This window comes from Lentinus tigrinus, assembly GCF_003813185.1.
Source record: "Lentinus tigrinus ALCF2SS1-7 unplaced genomic scaffold L226scaffold_1, whole genome shotgun sequence".
NCBI classification, from domain to species: Eukaryota; Fungi; Basidiomycota; class Agaricomycetes; order Polyporales; family Polyporaceae; genus Lentinus; species Lentinus tigrinus.
Genome location: NW_027137910.1, coordinates 3,270,980 through 3,286,450, shown reverse-complemented (window position 1 = coordinate 3,286,450; position 15,471 = coordinate 3,270,980). Strand labels below are relative to the sequence as shown.

The following is a 15,471-nucleotide window of genomic DNA, read 5'->3' as shown; positions in this document are numbered from 1 at the left end:
GCCGCACAATAATGCCGCAGAGCATACTGTGTGATGCATATAGCATGTCTGTGGTCATGGGATATGCAAAAAGTTGTGTCTGTGCTGTTGCTGTCCGTGTATGTGTTCGCCTGTTGGGTGTGATATTTTGCTATTGGTCTTCGTGTATGTATCCCAAGTCCATAATAACGAGTAGTATGTATTGGATCTTCTACTGTACATGCGCACCGCTTGCAAGCTCGAAGGTCAGTCACCCTCGAGTTCATGAAGTCTTAGTCACTTCGCCGGAGGGTTGCCTGCATTGCCGATGCCCATTTCAACGACATAGCTCTCCCTCCCTAGCCGTCTCATCTCCTCGACCACCTCTCCGGCCTTCTCAAACTCTGCCCACCGTCCTCGCTGCCCCGCCTCAGACAGCTCTTTTCGTTCGCTCGGAGGGGCAGGCTCGATGAACCGCAGCCTCAGCGCGAGCCACTGCATGCTCTTGACGCGGCCGACGAAGTCCTCGACGTCCTCCCGCGCGCCCTCGCAGTAGATCACGCCAGGGTAGCCGACCTTGGCGAACCCGGACAAGGAGAGCTCGTGCGACCACTGCGAGAGCGAACGGCGTTTCTGGGGCGACTTGAGGTGGTGCGAGACGAACAGTGCGTGGTAGCGGGCACTCGATGGCGTCCGTTTCTCGTCAGCGGCAGCATCGGATGGCTCGCGGTCACTGGCACTTGTACTGGCACTGCCAGTGGGTGCGGGTGTAGCGGGTTTGTCGAGGGCTTCATGAAGCTGGGGGAAGAGGTACGTGGAGGTCAGCTCGTAGAGCGGGTATCTGTGCCGTCGGTCGTGTTAGAGAGACCTGTGTGGCGGATCGAAGGGAGGACGTACTCACTACCGTGCACACTCTCCAGCGCGTTCGCCACGACGCGCTGCCACCGCTCCTGCTCCGCTCGACCGAGGTTATCGCCTTTCACTGAGATGGCGGGCAGACAAGCTTGCTCAGCGCCATAGTTTGGGGAAAGCACGACGTCGTACCAGACGTCGGATGAGGACTCTAGCCTGAGCTGGAAGTGCGGCACCGGGCATTGTGAGCGGTCGGGGAGGTCGCAATCTGGGTCGAGTGAATATGAGTCCAGGAGTTCGGTCCAACTTGTCGAGTCTACGACGAATTCGAGCAGTTCGCCGGGGAGGAGAGAGCACTTTAGCAGGTTCAATTCTTCGAGGATCTTGCGCGGTGGGGTCATGGTAATCGGGGAAGGTACGAAGCGCTCGTGAACGTTGACTCTCCTACTAGGCGATCCTTCGGGTATAAGGTATGTATATGAATGTCTGCTCCGGGCAAGCTGACTCTAGAATTAACAGTACAGTACTATGTGTGGTTTCTCTGTGATGGGATAATCTGCATATCTCTCGTATACGGCGTCGGCGGACTGGAAGGTGAATACCCCGAGAGCTCATATTGCTCGGTATTCAAATGAGTACTGGATGCCTTCGGAAGCTCCAAATCCTGTGACTGGCCCTGTTTGCGACGCTGAATGTGCCGTAGAGCGAGTCGGAAGGGCGGCAGTTCTTCGAGCTGCACGATAGGCACGACTTCTTCTCTCCTCCCCTGCCATCGCACCGGGAGTAAGGGTGTGTGGACAGAGATCAAGTAGAAGAACAACGCAAGACCGAAGCATATGGCTGCTGCGTGGTCATACTTTCTCTGGGATGTTCGTCAGAACGTACTATACATCCGAGGAGGGAATGGACCACATCGTCATTAGTACTGACCGCATTTCCTGGATTGATCTCAAGCTTAGCGACGATGTCGAAAAGCTTGAAGTCAATCTTGAAGGCATTGACCTCGTTGGGGCCAAGTTGAAGCAAGAGATAGCATACGGACAAGATGACGGTGGATATGAAGCCGACAGCGGCAGGGATGAAGGCCCATTCAGGATTAGGCATGTGCATGATCGTCTTTGTCCGCCATTTGAGGACGCTGCGGCGAGACATTGACAGTAGCCATCCGATCACTCCCATGGCCACACCTAGACAGCGCGAGGGAATAGCTATGAGCATAGGTGGCGCATACAATGGTCGACTGGCACGTACTAAAAGGATGCAGCTTCACGAAGGCATCCATCATCGCTTCTGCTGTGTGCACGAGTTCGACGACGTTTTCAAGGTCTAGTATGTCGGCGAGTTCGGAACCAATGTCGATCTTCAATTTCACCGGATGAGGTTTGCAAAGTGCTCCAAGGTGCCATGTGGCGCCAAGAGCCCTAGGTGTTCATAAGGCGGACAGTCAGCGTGAGCTCGCAGTGCACAAGTTCGTGTTGAATGCAACTCACTCCAGCTTGATATCGCCCCTGCAGTAGCCCCAAACACCAAAGCGGATGGTATCTGTTGCCTCGCCGAGCTTGATCACTTTGATGGCATCGACCTTCAGGTCACCCGTTACGTCTATGAGCTCGACGTTCTTGCTGTTCACGACGTGGGACAGGAAAATCCATGAGAGGAGGAGAGCAATGAACGAGCCCCAGCGCAGCCAACTCGTGAGCGACAATGGTACGACGCTCTTTAGAAAGAAGCGGCGCTTGGTACGCTGAAGAGAAGCTTCTCGAGTCAGCATGTGGTTCATGGTGGTAGGAATGGATAGGTTGGATTCTGTGTACGGAATTGGAGGAGGGGAGACTATATGGGTAGAGTCCTCGCACGCACCCGGGTATTCCGACAGAGTATGCAGCCTCAGTCGCCATGGACTCCGGGAATGCAGTCGTAACAAACTCGCCGGGCATCGACAATAAGAGGGACGACAACGAGAGTGACGCGTCTTCAACCTAGTCATGCGGGCGCGAGAGTAGAGAAATGTATGATGGGCGGGGAGCGAGATGTGATCGACGTCTTGTCCATTTCTTCCTCGGGTGTATGACGACGAAGTCTGTTCTATATGTCCAGCCACGGGGACGGAAGGCAGCATCGTGTTGACCCACATACTGAATCTACTAATCAGCAATGAGCAACAGACAAGACACGCAAATGGTATCACCTACAGTATTGCTTTATCTCCTAAGACGCGTTCGCTGGATGAAGTCGGCCGGACGCCTCAGCAGTGATCTCGGAAGTTGGGTCACTACCGTTTCCTACATCTTGTGCGTTGCTACAAGCGGTATTGCAATTCTAAATTGCGCAACAGCTACGGTGTCAGTAGACCAACGGAAGACAAGTGGGCATTTCTTGGCCACTATTCCTACTAGGCCGGGGTACTGACCTTTGACATTCAGATCGATTCGTCGTCCTATGTAGAGTACAATCACATCCCTCGACCGTATGCCAGTACGAGCTCCGGGCGCTGCGTAGAAGGCAGAGCTGAATCATACATGCGATGAGCGTCGAGGGAATATGGTGAATGTCCGATAGATGAACGTTTAACTCCGCCGCTGTGGCGTGCGCGCTTCTACTACACCTGAACTAGTAGGCTTGCTTGCTCGGGAGGAAAGGTCCGTAACCTGTAAGTCCGTTTCAGCGTGGAAGCGGCCATCTTTGCTGCGAGCGTAAAGAATATGTAGTACGTGGGACGCCAGGTAAGAGTACGTTCGAGTGCGCGAACCCCAGATCGACGGCTAACGATGTTTTGGCATAGTGTCTGTCATTCTGATCGCGTCGCATGTCTGGTAGATGTCGCTGGCGATGGAGACTATATCGAGCAGTACGTCGAGCAGAGTGTAGAAAGCGTACAGTAACGCAGAAACCGCAACCGGCAATTCAACGCGTGTTTTCCACGTGACCTAGCCACAGGCGCGACGCGAGACGCGTCACGCGTTGAAAAGCTAAAACTTGGCACCATGAGATCGGCGACAGCATAGCACTGCTTCCGGTCTGGCAATTTGCAACAACGTCCTCCAAGGAAAGCGGATCCCTATACAGGTCTGTATACAAGGGGCAGATTTTGTCACACAAAACCAGGTCCACAGCAGAACCGTAAGCCCTAACTGACATAACTGACATATGGATCCCGGGGAGCTCGTCACCCGACCACATCGAACGGTACATTCTTCACCCATCTGGTAATCACTTCCTAGATATCGCTCACGTCAGGCTTGAGGTCGCGTCAGAAGAAGCAATCAACTCACCAAAGTCGCCTCGGGTTGGTCGTGTGGGGCCATATGTCTAGCGGGAGATCACATTCGCGTCAGACTAGCGCGACACTCTGGGACCAACAGGAGCATATGGGTACACTCACCCGCCATCGAAGATCTGCACGAAGGTAACATTGCCGGCTCCTGACCCGCCTGCGCTGCGCACTTTGCCGCCGACGTCGCCGAGCTCGGTGAGGAAGGGCAGGAGTGGTGCATTGGTGAACTCTTCGTGGTGCTTGTGCTCGAGCTTTAGCATCCACCGCTCGACGCCCTAGAATGACATAGTAAACCTGCTTATCGATCAATAATAGCGTCCGAGCACTGACAAGATAGTTACAAACGCCATCTGCGGAGTGGATGAGTGAGTGGGCAACGACGGGAGTACATACGTGGGACTTACCGGTATCACCAGCGAATACGAGGAGCCGCATGCCCTCCTTGATGAGAGGAGGCAGCAATGCCGCACTGTTACGCATGGCCTGGCCTTGAGCGTAGAATGCACGGTTTGTCGTCATGTTGCAGTGGACAAACGGAACAGGAGCAGTGTCGACACCTAGCTCATGTTTCACGCGCGGGTTGTTCATCCAGTTCGAGATCCAGTTCATCTCGACATAACAAACGCCTTCTTTGTCCTTGCATTCCTCGCGCAGATCGTACGGATTGCGTCCTGTCACTGAGATGCGTCCACGACAATCAGTGTGGTTGCATGCACGGTCAACAACAAACACTCACATGCCATAGGAGCGAGGATACGGAGCCAGCAGTATTCAGTGGCAGGATTGCATGTCGCTTTCGACGGGAATCGATAGCATGCCTCGATCATTTTGGTGCAGACTGGGGTCTCGAGCCTCAACCCCTTGCACTGAGCACTGTCCTGCTCGAATGGCGGGTATGGAGCCACGTCGCACATGTACTCCGGAATCGACTCGAACTGGGTCAGCGTTTGCGAGGACGAGCGACGCCAAGTTGATGTGCTTCTGCCCAGGGAAAGGTGCATAGATCCGCTGCTTGTTCATCTTGTATACGTAACTCGCGATATTTGGCCCATAGTGGCCTCCCCAGCTCTCAGCTGCAAGGTGGAGGGGCTTCTCGGAGTACTCGGGGAACCGCGAGACAAAGAGCTGGAGGAACGCATAGACATCTACTGCAAGGTCGGCCAAGGTATCGACCTTTGACCCATCAGAAGCATAGGAGAAGCCGGTGCCAACTGGTTGGTCGAGAAAGACCATATTTGCGATGTTGTTCCACGAATGTGGGTTCGGCACGGTTGTGTTCGGATCGACGATCGTGCAAGGCCCGTTCTCAAAGAGCATGCCCGTTGTTGAACTGCATCCTGGTCCCCCGTTCAACCACATCATGAGCGGAGCAGATTCGGGGTTCTGCCGGGCTTCAAAAAACCTGTGTCAGGATTGAGTAAATGCTGTGGGATAGCGAGAAGAGCGTAGCCTATGCATACCAGAAGAACAGGTGTCGAGTGTCCGAGATATCAAGATACCCGGAGTACTGCTTCACCGTGGGGTCGCAGAGCTTAGGACGAGCAACTCGCAACTGATATTCCGAAAATGCAGGATGGGCGAATTGCTCATCTGGAGAGCAATAGATCACTGTCATGAGCATGTGCATGTCGCGCACCACGATAGAAACTTACAGAGTTCCCCATCGGGGTCAGGTATAATCGTAGAATGAAACTCGTTCCGATGAGCCCCGGCATCAACTTGAGACGTTGAGATTGCGTTCGAGTCGGTTGGTGACAAAATGACTTGCTCCACGCCGATGTCTAGAGCGTGTCCGCTGACCTGAATGGTTACGAAGGACGCCACAAAGGCAGAGACAAACGAAAGCCATTGCATCTTGTCTTCCAGGACAGGACCGGTGGAGAGTACTTTTCCAAGGACAAGAAGACGCCGCACAGACCCTCGGATGGGTTTCGTGATGGACCAGAGACCGGTCTCACGTATGTCAGACTCTCATAACAACCTGATATCATGCGTGGTTTGGCGTCAGTCCAAAGTGCAACAAACTTGTCGTATAGCACATGGGGTGCGTAGGTACCGAAGATCCTGCAGGGGCCACGTACGCCGACGTGCAATGCGCCAACGTGGCGGGTCGAGGCAATTACTGCGATCTGAGACCGAGGCAGTTACCACTGCATCCAGGCCCTTTGGAGAGTTACTGTCAGGCGAACTTCTTCCAAGGTCAATGTAACATGCATCAGACGCACCGTATAGAGTTCAATCAGAGCCATTACGGTTAACGAGGACTCGCTTGCAGAAACTGGAACAGTGGAAGAGACAGAGGGACCCCATCGTATTTTATCTGATAATCAATACACTATAGGACGATCCTTCGCGACCAAGCGTTGAGTGTGCTTCGTACATATGTTCGAGCGCGCGAACCTTAGGACGTACACAGACAAGCTGAGACAGCAGATTGAACAATGCTACAAAGTAGAATCTAACAAATACAGCACGACACGCACATTGTGTATCACCAGTCTTCCCATCCCGCGTCAAGACCTTCCGTGACGCGCCACAATTTCTCGCCCAACCACGTCTTCAACCGATATTCGTCCCGCGTTACCGCGCCTTCGTCAAGGATGGACACGTCACCCTTCTCCCAAAGCGACACAACAGACCATCCCACGACCAACATCCCCGGAGGTCTCTGCTCCCCAGCACTCTCCAGCGCCGCTGAGATATCGCGCAAGGTGGAGGATATGACGCGCTGGTCCGGCATCGACGCACGCTCGATGAGCGCGATGGGTGTGCAGGCGGGGTACGCAGGGCCGTTCCGCCGGCTCGCGCACTCTCCCTCCGCGGCTTGCAAGGTCTCGAGCACTTCCGGGAGCCTCGCTACCCCCATGAGGATGACGAGCGTGCGCGATCGCTCATATCCGGGAAGCTGTACTTTCTTGCCCTGACGGCCAACACCTGTGCAGACGATGAATGACTCGGCGGCTCCGCGTTGGGTCACGGGTATACCGGCGAATGTGGGTCCTGCGAGCACAGAGCTCACGCCTGGGACGACGACGGGCTCGAATCCGTGTGCGCGGAAGTAGAGTACTTCCTCGCCTGCGCGGCCATACACAGTCGGGTCACCCTGCTTGAGCTTTGGGAAGGTCAGTAATTCAATCCTTGTGGAGAGGGAATACAGGTACCCACTCGTACGACGGTCAAGCCACGTCTCGCGGCCTCTATCGCAGCTTCCATGAGCTCATTTTGCGCGCCATCCGCGTTACCAGGGAATTTGCGCGCAATGCGAACTTCGACTCCAGGGGGTATGAGTGCAAGTACCGCCGCAGGTACCAGCTTATCCGACAGCACCAGCTGAGCGTGTTTCGTGAGTGCGGCGTGTGTTGCTACAGTGAGGAGGGAGGGATGACCGGGACCAGAGCCAACCAGGAAAATTCTGCCTCGTCTTGTTGGAGGAGAAAGGGAAAGGTCATGTATGGGTGTAGTGAGGGCGATCTCCTCCGGAGGTGTTCCAGGAGGTGTGGGGGATCGAAGACCGTCGCGTCCGTCTAGTATCGCATCCATCTCTTCCTCCGTCATCTGCGCGAGCCGCCGTATCGGCCAATACTCACTGACCTGCGCTACCCACTTCATTCTCCTACGTGCGCGCTCCCTCGCGCTCTCCTCCGCCTGCCGCTGAGGAACGGGGACGTTCGGAGTGACTGGCGCACAGTCCTCGTTCAGTTCCTGCCCTTCCTCAGAAATGTCCATCTGCTCGTCCGACGCCTTGGCCAACGCCCGCAATCTCCCGACCTTAGCGACCGCACCGCCAACTTCCTTGGGGAGGCCCGCGACGATGTCTCTGCGTATTCGCCCTGCGAGCCGGCAGCCTTGACCATTGGTTGTGACACCAACCTGGAGCGGACCCGCTTTCCCTGTCTCTGGATCGACGAATCGTTGTGTGGACAAGAATGTGAAGTCGCAGAGGTCGGGCATGTCCGCGACGTTGACAGGGATGGCTCGATGGCGGGAGAGCTGTCGAATGTACTGCGCGGAGTCGTGGCTGCGTCGGTACCCATTCGCGGACGTAACGGTATCCGTGATGATAATGAGACGCGGGGGTTGCGGTTGACTGTACATGAACGAGTCGATGGCTTTTGCGTCGCGCCAGTAGTCGTCGGCACCGGCAGCGGTCGTAGGAAGTTCGTCGAGGTCAAGAAGTGTGAGCTGACCCTGCTTCGCTCGCCATCGCAACTCTTCGCATGATGCGTCCGCGCCTCCCTTCGCCAAAACGATGACCTTTGCTTCGGCCTCCAATGCAGCGAATGCGCGAGATGCCGCAAGGGTGTTTCCGCCAATGATGAGGACGAGTTTCTCCACCGCTCTAAACGCCAGGAGAAGAGAGGCTCCTCCTACGGGGGTCGGGAATGCCTCCATGACAAGGACGACAGTAGAGAACAGGGCTGAGAGATGAGCTTGAAGTAGAAAAGCATAGCGCGAGACTTAAGGAGAAAATAGCAGCGGGCGTTCGTGAATGCGCGACGATGAGCAATCCTGAGTACTGGCGTGACGCCCCTTGCTGTGACCGAGAAAACGTCACTCTCAACCAACCCCCAGGCCGGTACTATGCGAGCTACACGACCCCGCTGATGAGTAGAGGACGGCAACAGAAGAGGATGGGGAGGAGGTGTCCTGATGATACAGTAGAATGTCTAGGAAAATACAGACCGATATGCTCACGACGCCTTCGCTCGCGCTTTCGCCTCCTCCCTCTCCTGCGCCCTCTTCTTCGCCTCCTCGAGCTTCGCTGCAGCTTTTGCCTTTCTCTGTCGCTTTCGTCGACCAGCGCCGCGTTTGGGGCCCTCGACAGTGATATCCTCCTGTAGTCTGCGTTTCTTGCGCGCCGCATCTTCCGCCCGCTGCTTCTCGCGCTTCTTGTCGCGTTTTCGCAGGGTACCCATGGATGACTTCAGGATGGTCCCATACGTAGTATGGAATTTCTCGAGGTCTGATGGCTGAACCTAGTAGCAGGATCGAGATGGATTGGTGTATTTTGAAAGTAATGTGTCAGTACTCACGACCGTCGAGAACTTCGCTTCCTTCCCGTCAGTGAGTCGAATGAGACATGGGTATTCTTTGTTTGCATCGTCTCCAGATGACATATGGGCATCTCCGCCCTCATGCAAAACTGCCAAATCACAGGTTATGAGGGGGAACAGTTGCATAGTGTGGTGTGCACGCACGTCGTTTATGTGTGAGCCATATTGACCCGGATTTTGAGCTCGACTCAAATAGCGTCGAGACTTGGCTTAGGAACTAATCGCCTTGAGATGAGTATCAAACGAGCCTGTCAGAGAATACCAGCACATACAGTCTCGTTATCGACCAGCTGCATCGAAGCTGGTGGGCGAGCCCAAGTTCACAAGCGCCCCATAAAGCCGGATCATCGTGCCCTCTATGGGCGTTACATGAGCCTGCAGCCTGTCTGATTCCATACCTCACTCTTGCCTGGCTGGAGTCGTCTCGTCTGCCACCTATGCCTGTTATCTCAGCTCCCCCGATCGCTCCTATTGAGCCTGACCTGTTTGAAGATGACGACGAAGGCTGGCAGGACATGCCGGTCGTCCGCGACGATGACGACTTTGCCCTCGGATTGGACGAGGAGGACCAGAAGAAGTACCACTACGTCGCACCAACAAAGAAGGACGAAGTGGTAGCTGGTGGGGCGGGGAATGCAACGGGGGCTTTGTTGGATGTGGACTACCAGGGGAACGAATGGCGGACGAAGGCAGACCAGAACGAGAGCGAGTATACCCGGCTCCGGATGAAAGAGGAGGACGAATCGGACGAGGTTCACCTTCGCACACGCTACCTCTTCGACGAAGACAAGGCGATGACTCCTCTGAGTCAGATGCAGCAAACGAAGGATATGCTCACGGAGGCCCAACGCATCGCGTACGTCGGCGTATGTCACCTTACGAGCAAAGAGATGGTCGACCAGCTCAAGAGGGTCAACAAGAAGGAACTCAAGAAGGCGATACAGAACATGGAGCTTTGGGCATTGAAGATTATGGGCAGATTGTACTACCACATGGAACTTGCGACTGAAGGTGAAGTGTCCTTGACCGTCTCCGCTCCGCCGAGGTGGGCCTCACATTGACACGCCCGTTAGAACAGAAGATGATCGAGAGCCTCGGACAACATGGGATCGAGGCTAAGGATCTAGTGCCTCCTCTCATGACTACTCACACCGTTGCCAACCCCGAGTACGACCCTGCGGAAGCTCGCCGACAGGATGAGATTCGTGAAACGGAAGCCGCGAACGAGTCTGCAGATATCTCGGAAACCAACGACACTACGCCTCCATCAACACCACCTCCAGCATACACCTCTGTCGCCCCATCCGTCCCTCCAAAGCCACATCAGACGACCGCCAAGGTGTTCGAGGACACTGCCGCTCCCGCTATGCCAGGCGTCAGTACACACCTATCTGCCGCCGACAAGGACGTCACGCTGGATATCCGGTGGACAGTCCTTTGCGACCTTTTCTTGATCCTCATCGCCGACAGTGTCTACGACGCGAGGTCACGAGTGCTTCTTGAGAATGTGGCGCTGAAGCTGGGTTTGGGTTGGCTGGACGTTGTGAAGTTCGAGAGTCGAGTCACCGAGGCGCTTGAGATTCAGGAAGGCGTTGAACAGCTAGAGCAGCAGGATTCTATACAGGAGGCGCAGAAGAGCAACAAGAAGCGGAGATACATGATGCTTGGACTCGCGACACTAGGTACGCTCGTCGGAGGATGCATGGTGCGTCGGTCGGCTAATACGAGTCCCCCTTGCAGGTGGAGGCCTTGTTATTGGTCTCTCAGCTGGTCTTCTCGCTCCCGTGATCGGGGCCGGTCTTGGTGCCGCTTTCACCACCATTGGAATCACCGGGACAACGGGGTTTCTCGCGGGTGCTGGTGGTGCCGCCGTGATCACGACGGGAGGTGTCCTTACGGGCTCCGGTATCGCTGCGCGCGGTATGGCACGAAGAACACAATTTGTACGCACATTCGACATCCTGCCGCTACATAACCACAAGCGAGTCAATTGCATCCTCACCGTCTCTGGGTGCGTTTCGATCTTGATGCAACCGCTGCTAGTGTTTCTAACAGCATGGCAGGTTCATGAACGGTCCCCATGATGATGTTCGTCTCCCTTTCAGTGTACTCGACCCCGTCGTCGGTGATGTCTTCAGCGTGCTTTGGGAGCCAGAGATGATTCGAGAAACGGGTAGCGCTCTTAAGATCCTGACGTCGGAGGTCCTCTCTCAGATCGCCCAGACGGCGCTGCAGGCAACTGTCATGACGGCTCTCATGAGTGCCCTACAATGGCCGATCAGTTCGTGTCGTACCTCACGATCCCTCGCTGGCGTGGAACTAATGTCCTCATTCATACAGTTTTGACCAAGCTTGGCTACCTGATCGACAATCCTTGGTCTAACGCACTGGATCGGGCTAAGGCGGCAGGCAGCGTTCTGGCGGACGTTCTGCTGCAACGACACTTGGGAGTACGCCCCATTACCCTCATCGGGTTCTCCTTGGGCGCCCGGGTGATCTTCTATGCGCTCCTCGAGCTCGCGAAGAAGGGCGCCTACGGTATTGTGCAGGATGCTTTCCTGCTTGGGACGACCGTGACCGCCTCGCTGAGTACTTGGCTGCAAGTGCGTTCCGTCGTCTCCGGTCGATTTGTCAACGGCTACGCTAGGAACGACTGGGTGTTGAACTACCTGTTCCGCGCCACGAGTGGCGGACTGAACACCGTCGCGGGGTTGCGACCCGTGGAGAACGTTCCGGGGCTCGAAAACGTTGATGTGACGGACAAGATCGCGGGACACATGAGCTATCGGACCTTCATGCCGCTCATCTTGGATCAGCTCGGCTTTCCCGTCTCCGCGGACTACTTCGACGAGCCAGAGGTACGCATTTGCTCATGTATAGCGGCATTTGGGACGCCGCTCAGGTCAGCTGCAACGTGTTTTAGGAGCCCGATTTCGAGGGAGATCGGGTTGTCATCAGGGAGGGCGAAGAGAAGGAGAAGAAGGGCTGGTTTAGACGGAAGAAGAAGACCTCGTCCACGTCGCAGTCGATTTCGCGACCGCCCTCAGCGGCATCGTTCGGAATCGCCAAGAAGAGGACGTCTGAGTCGAGTGCCACGGACGATGACGATCTCCCTCCGAGAGAAGGTGCCTCCACCCCGACCCCGACCAAGCCCGCGGTCGTTCAAACGCCTCCAAAGTCCCCGACTGCTGCTGACGACGGGGACCTCGGTTCGTCGGAACTTCCTGTACATGCCGGCTTCGACTTTGCAGCGATCAAACAAGCCTTAGGCAAGTCGGAACTTGAACCGGGGGAGCCGCAGGTTCCTCAACCATCCCGCTTCCCACTGCCGCCGATTCAGCCACCCACGTTACGCACAGAATCTGCTCCCCCACCTGTGCCAGAACCTTCCTCTCCCCCAACTCCCAAGATACGCCCTTCGCTTGATCTTCCGCCGATTCCCCGAGTGGAGGAGCCTGTAGCGGGACCAAGCACCAGTCCACAAGCCGACTTGTCTTCGACGCTATCGAGATCGCTCTCGCTGAATAACGTGCCAGACGCAGAGGAAGCCGATATGACATCATTCGGGACCTCTGCGTCCTCGTTAGCTGCGTCGCGGCAGCCCGTATTGTCATATGGTGGCAGTGATGGCTCAGTATGGCCGTCTCAGGAACCCGATCCAACACCGACTTACGGAGCATTTGCCGGCGGCTACGCACTGTCGACAAATTTCAGCAACATGCCGTCCACGGACGTGCTATCGAATCCGTTCGCTAGCGCGTCAGGCGGGCTGCGCGCCGGAACGCTTCCGTCTCCGTCAGCGAACCCTTTCGCATCGGCAGGGGCACCTGCGCTGTCGTTCGGAGGGGCGGACGGGTCAATATCGTTCCCGACGACGACGACGCCTGCGTCGTCACAACCCTCGCGAAGTCCTTGGGATATAGCCAACCCGTACGGCAGCGGTAAGAAGGCTTCCTCGAGTACTCTTGACTTGAATCCATGGCAGAGTTGAGGCCGCCATGTCCCGCTGACCATCTGCTACTCCATTCCTCTCTCCCTCGTTGTCGCTCTCTCACTTCATCCGTCCGCCTCCGCTTGCCTATATCCTTCTACCCCACACGATCTGCGCATTTACATGTACTCATCGCCACTCCGATGGTGCTGGGTGGGTCCCGCATCATGCACGTTGACCCTGCCCTGCATTTGGCGACATAGCATCGATTAGACTAGTAATCAGGCATGCACAATTATCTGACAGGTCGGTCATACTTGGACAAACTGGCCCCCCGGTCGGAAGCACTGATCACGATAACGGTATGCCATTCTGAGCTCGGCAGCGTCAGGTGAGTGGGCTGCTGAGGGCGGTAGGACAGTCCGGTCTGGACTCTGCTCGTCCTGCCTGCAGGCTACTAACACCACCTACGGCATCCAAACAGGCTTTTGGCATCTCTATCCACTGTTTGCGTGGTTTCTCCACCGTCCGACCTGTTCCTGCAGAGGGGAGGATTGTGGCAATCTCTGGCGCAAAGCAGTGCAGAGGGTGCAGGCGGCTGTCGGGCCGAGTTGCCTTTGTTGTGCAAGTGGGTTGGCTCCATCCGAGAGCTTTTCTCTCTTCTCCCTCACATGTTCCAGCGTGCAAGATCATCTCGTGGGACGTGCACATAGCCTTGATGGGCGCAGATTTCCTCGGCTGATGTACCCTGGGATGTACCAAGCTAGCCCGGCGGAGCAGACGGGCAGAATACCCCAGATCTCGCATCTGCAGGTTGTGGAGCGTGTGGCGACAGATGTGGTCGGACGCTCATGATTTCACGTTTCCACTTCCTGCAAACTTCCGCACTATAAGTTCGTGTAGCCGTGCGCAGACATGGCTCCGACAGCGCAGTACAAGACAGCAGCAACTCTCGCTTCTCCTCTTCCTCGCCGCCCACTTTGTCCTACGGTGCTCTCCGCACGCAGTGTGGAAGCACTCTGTACCTTGTGCTATCGTCCTCCTCTTCCTTCTCTGACCACACTCTCGATCAGACTTCGAGCCGGGCCTTAGCCCAATTCTACAAGCCCACCCCTCTGCGTTGCCAGACATCACCATCATGTCCCACACCGTCTCGCGCCGTCCCCATCCGATTCTGAAGCGGGACACGTCGCCATTCAAGGCACCCGCACTCCCATTCATCTCCAGTGGGTCGACCATGTTTTCTCCCCATGTCCACTTCCCTCCGACCCCGCGCATCGCCGCAACATACCCTGCGCATTCCCCGACGACGTACGACCGCAAACCGATTGTCGTCTCGCCCAACGTCGTCCAGCTCCCGCAGCGCGGAGCGCGGAAGCTCAACTCGCCGCCCGCCGACTTTGACTGCGAGTCCCGCGGACGAAGTCGGAGCCGTACACGAGGCAGGGCGCCCGATCGCCCCGTTAAGGGCAGTTACTTCCACCCCCGCGCGTACGAGGCGTGCAACCCCGAGCCTTCGAGCGCCGCCTCATCCTCCTTCGACTTGCCGGCCCTCGTCCACGACCTGTCGCCCTCAGACGAGTCCGACGACATCGTCACGCCTCCTGGCGGGACTAGTACTGCCGGTTCCGCCAGCCAGAATGCGTCCCTCGGGCACGCGATCTCGCTCCACCTCCCCGATGCGCAGAAGGCGCGACATTCGCCCGGTACGGAGCCGCGCATGACGGGTTCGTCGTTCCTTGGCAGGTCGGGCCTCCAGTCGCCGCCGGTTCGTTCAAATCCGCGCGGGAGGGGCCGTCCCAACCTCACGAGGAACGGGCGGCAAGTCGATGGGAAGACCTCGTCGGGCTCTTTCACCCCCGATCTCGATGAGGGCTGCTTGGGGGGTTTCTAACCCCTTTGAAGGGCATCTGGGGAGCATGTGCACGTACTGCTACGGGCCACCTCTCCTTCATCGGACGCCCATGACTCTATACCAATACGTGCTTATACCACGATATCCGTAGTCGAGGGGGTTGGTGACATATGGCCCTGTAGCAATTTTACCCACTTACTTGGAACGCAGCAGGACGCCGGTCGTCCGTCTGCCCATCTTGTATCCGTATTCGATCTTTTTGGAATGCCACTTTCTTGCGCACGCTTTATGGACAGTGTGTTTTGTAGCTGTAGCGTGTTCTATTGAGGCTCGGGATAGAAGTCACGAACGTGAGCTAAAAGTGTCATCGGACTCTTGCTGAGTACAGTATAGTGCTTACATGGACTCTATTGACCTGACGCTGCTGAACGATGTTTACCGTGAGGAAATCTGTAAGGATAACGGTTGTATTGTAGGACACCGGAGATCATGGCGATGATGTAATGCTTCACTAACGCATGCACAAGACGGAAGCATTTCCGAGGAA

The 15,471-nt window shown here is 56.1% G+C and overlaps 8 protein-coding genes across 8 annotated transcripts; 2 read left to right on the top strand and 6 right to left on the bottom strand.

The window, feature by feature from the left end:
• Positions 1–183: 183 nt before the first annotated feature.
• Positions 184–1,224, bottom strand: L226DRAFT_607904 (uncharacterized protein). Its single transcript, XM_067685865.1, has 2 exons — positions 856–1,224; positions 184–799 (listed from the first exon to the last, which is right to left on the bottom strand). The coding sequence occupies exons 1-2, from the start codon at positions 1,209–1,211 to the stop codon at positions 256–258; spliced, it is 900 nt and encodes a 299-aa protein (XP_067543421.1). The 5' UTR covers positions 1,212–1,224; the 3' UTR covers positions 184–255.
• A 30-nt stretch (positions 1,225–1,254) lies between these two features.
• Positions 1,255–2,212, bottom strand: L226DRAFT_39114 (uncharacterized protein). Its single transcript, XM_067674486.1, has 3 exons — positions 2,062–2,212; positions 1,741–1,997; positions 1,255–1,672 (listed from the first exon to the last, which is right to left on the bottom strand). Exons 1-3 carry the CDS (start codon positions 2,093–2,095, stop codon positions 1,337–1,339), a joined length of 627 nt encoding a protein of 208 aa, XP_067543420.1. The 5' UTR covers positions 2,096–2,212; the 3' UTR covers positions 1,255–1,336.
• Positions 2,213–3,976: 1,764 nt separating this feature from the next.
• Positions 3,977–5,938, bottom strand: L226DRAFT_541923 (alpha/beta-hydrolase; the record flags this gene model as incomplete). The annotated part of the gene is given in 9 exon segments (XM_067682097.1): positions 3,977–4,027; positions 4,083–4,119; positions 4,193–4,359; positions 4,415–4,434; positions 4,489–4,761; positions 4,821–5,001; positions 5,021–5,486; positions 5,545–5,674; positions 5,737–5,938. 9 exon segments carry the CDS (start codon positions 5,936–5,938, stop codon positions 3,977–3,979), a joined length of 1,527 nt encoding a protein of 508 aa, XP_067543419.1.
• Positions 5,939–6,575: 637 nt separating this feature from the next.
• Positions 6,576–8,476, bottom strand: L226DRAFT_451818 (uroporphyrin-III C-methyltransferase; the record flags this gene model as incomplete). Its single annotated transcript, XM_067675034.1, has 2 exons — positions 6,576–7,196; positions 7,250–8,476. 2 exons carry the CDS (start codon positions 8,474–8,476, stop codon positions 6,576–6,578), a joined length of 1,848 nt encoding a protein of 615 aa, XP_067543418.1.
• Positions 8,477–8,775: 299 nt separating this feature from the next.
• Positions 8,776–9,434, bottom strand: L226DRAFT_565371 (signal recognition particle, SRP9/SRP14 subunit; the record flags this gene model as incomplete). Its single annotated transcript, XM_067683792.1, has 4 exons — positions 8,776–9,060; positions 9,118–9,227; positions 9,283–9,355; positions 9,411–9,434. The coding sequence occupies 4 exons, from the start codon at positions 9,432–9,434 to the stop codon at positions 8,776–8,778; spliced, it is 492 nt and encodes a 163-aa protein (XP_067543417.1).
• An 81-nt stretch (positions 9,435–9,515) lies between these two features.
• L226DRAFT_528970 (DUF726-domain-containing protein) lies at positions 9,516–13,531 on the top strand. Its single transcript, XM_067679502.1, has 6 exons — positions 9,516–10,149; positions 10,212–10,820; positions 10,879–11,149; positions 11,202–11,419; positions 11,479–11,996; positions 12,062–13,531. The coding sequence occupies exons 1-6, from the start codon at positions 9,576–9,578 to the stop codon at positions 13,127–13,129; spliced, it is 3,258 nt and encodes a 1,085-aa protein (XP_067543416.1). The 5' UTR covers positions 9,516–9,575; the 3' UTR covers positions 13,130–13,531.
• On the bottom strand, positions 13,294–14,098 carry L226DRAFT_38879 (uncharacterized protein). The gene has a single exon (XM_067674474.1). The coding sequence runs from the start codon at positions 13,874–13,876 to the stop codon at positions 13,457–13,459; it is 420 nt and encodes a 139-aa protein (XP_067543415.1). The 5' UTR covers positions 13,877–14,098; the 3' UTR covers positions 13,294–13,456.
• On the top strand, positions 14,042–15,161 carry L226DRAFT_38866 (uncharacterized protein). Its single transcript, XM_067674473.1, has one exon. It carries the CDS (start codon positions 14,208–14,210, stop codon positions 14,961–14,963), a length of 756 nt encoding a protein of 251 aa, XP_067543414.1. The 5' UTR covers positions 14,042–14,207; the 3' UTR covers positions 14,964–15,161.
• The last annotated feature ends 310 nt before the right edge of the window (positions 15,162–15,471 follow it).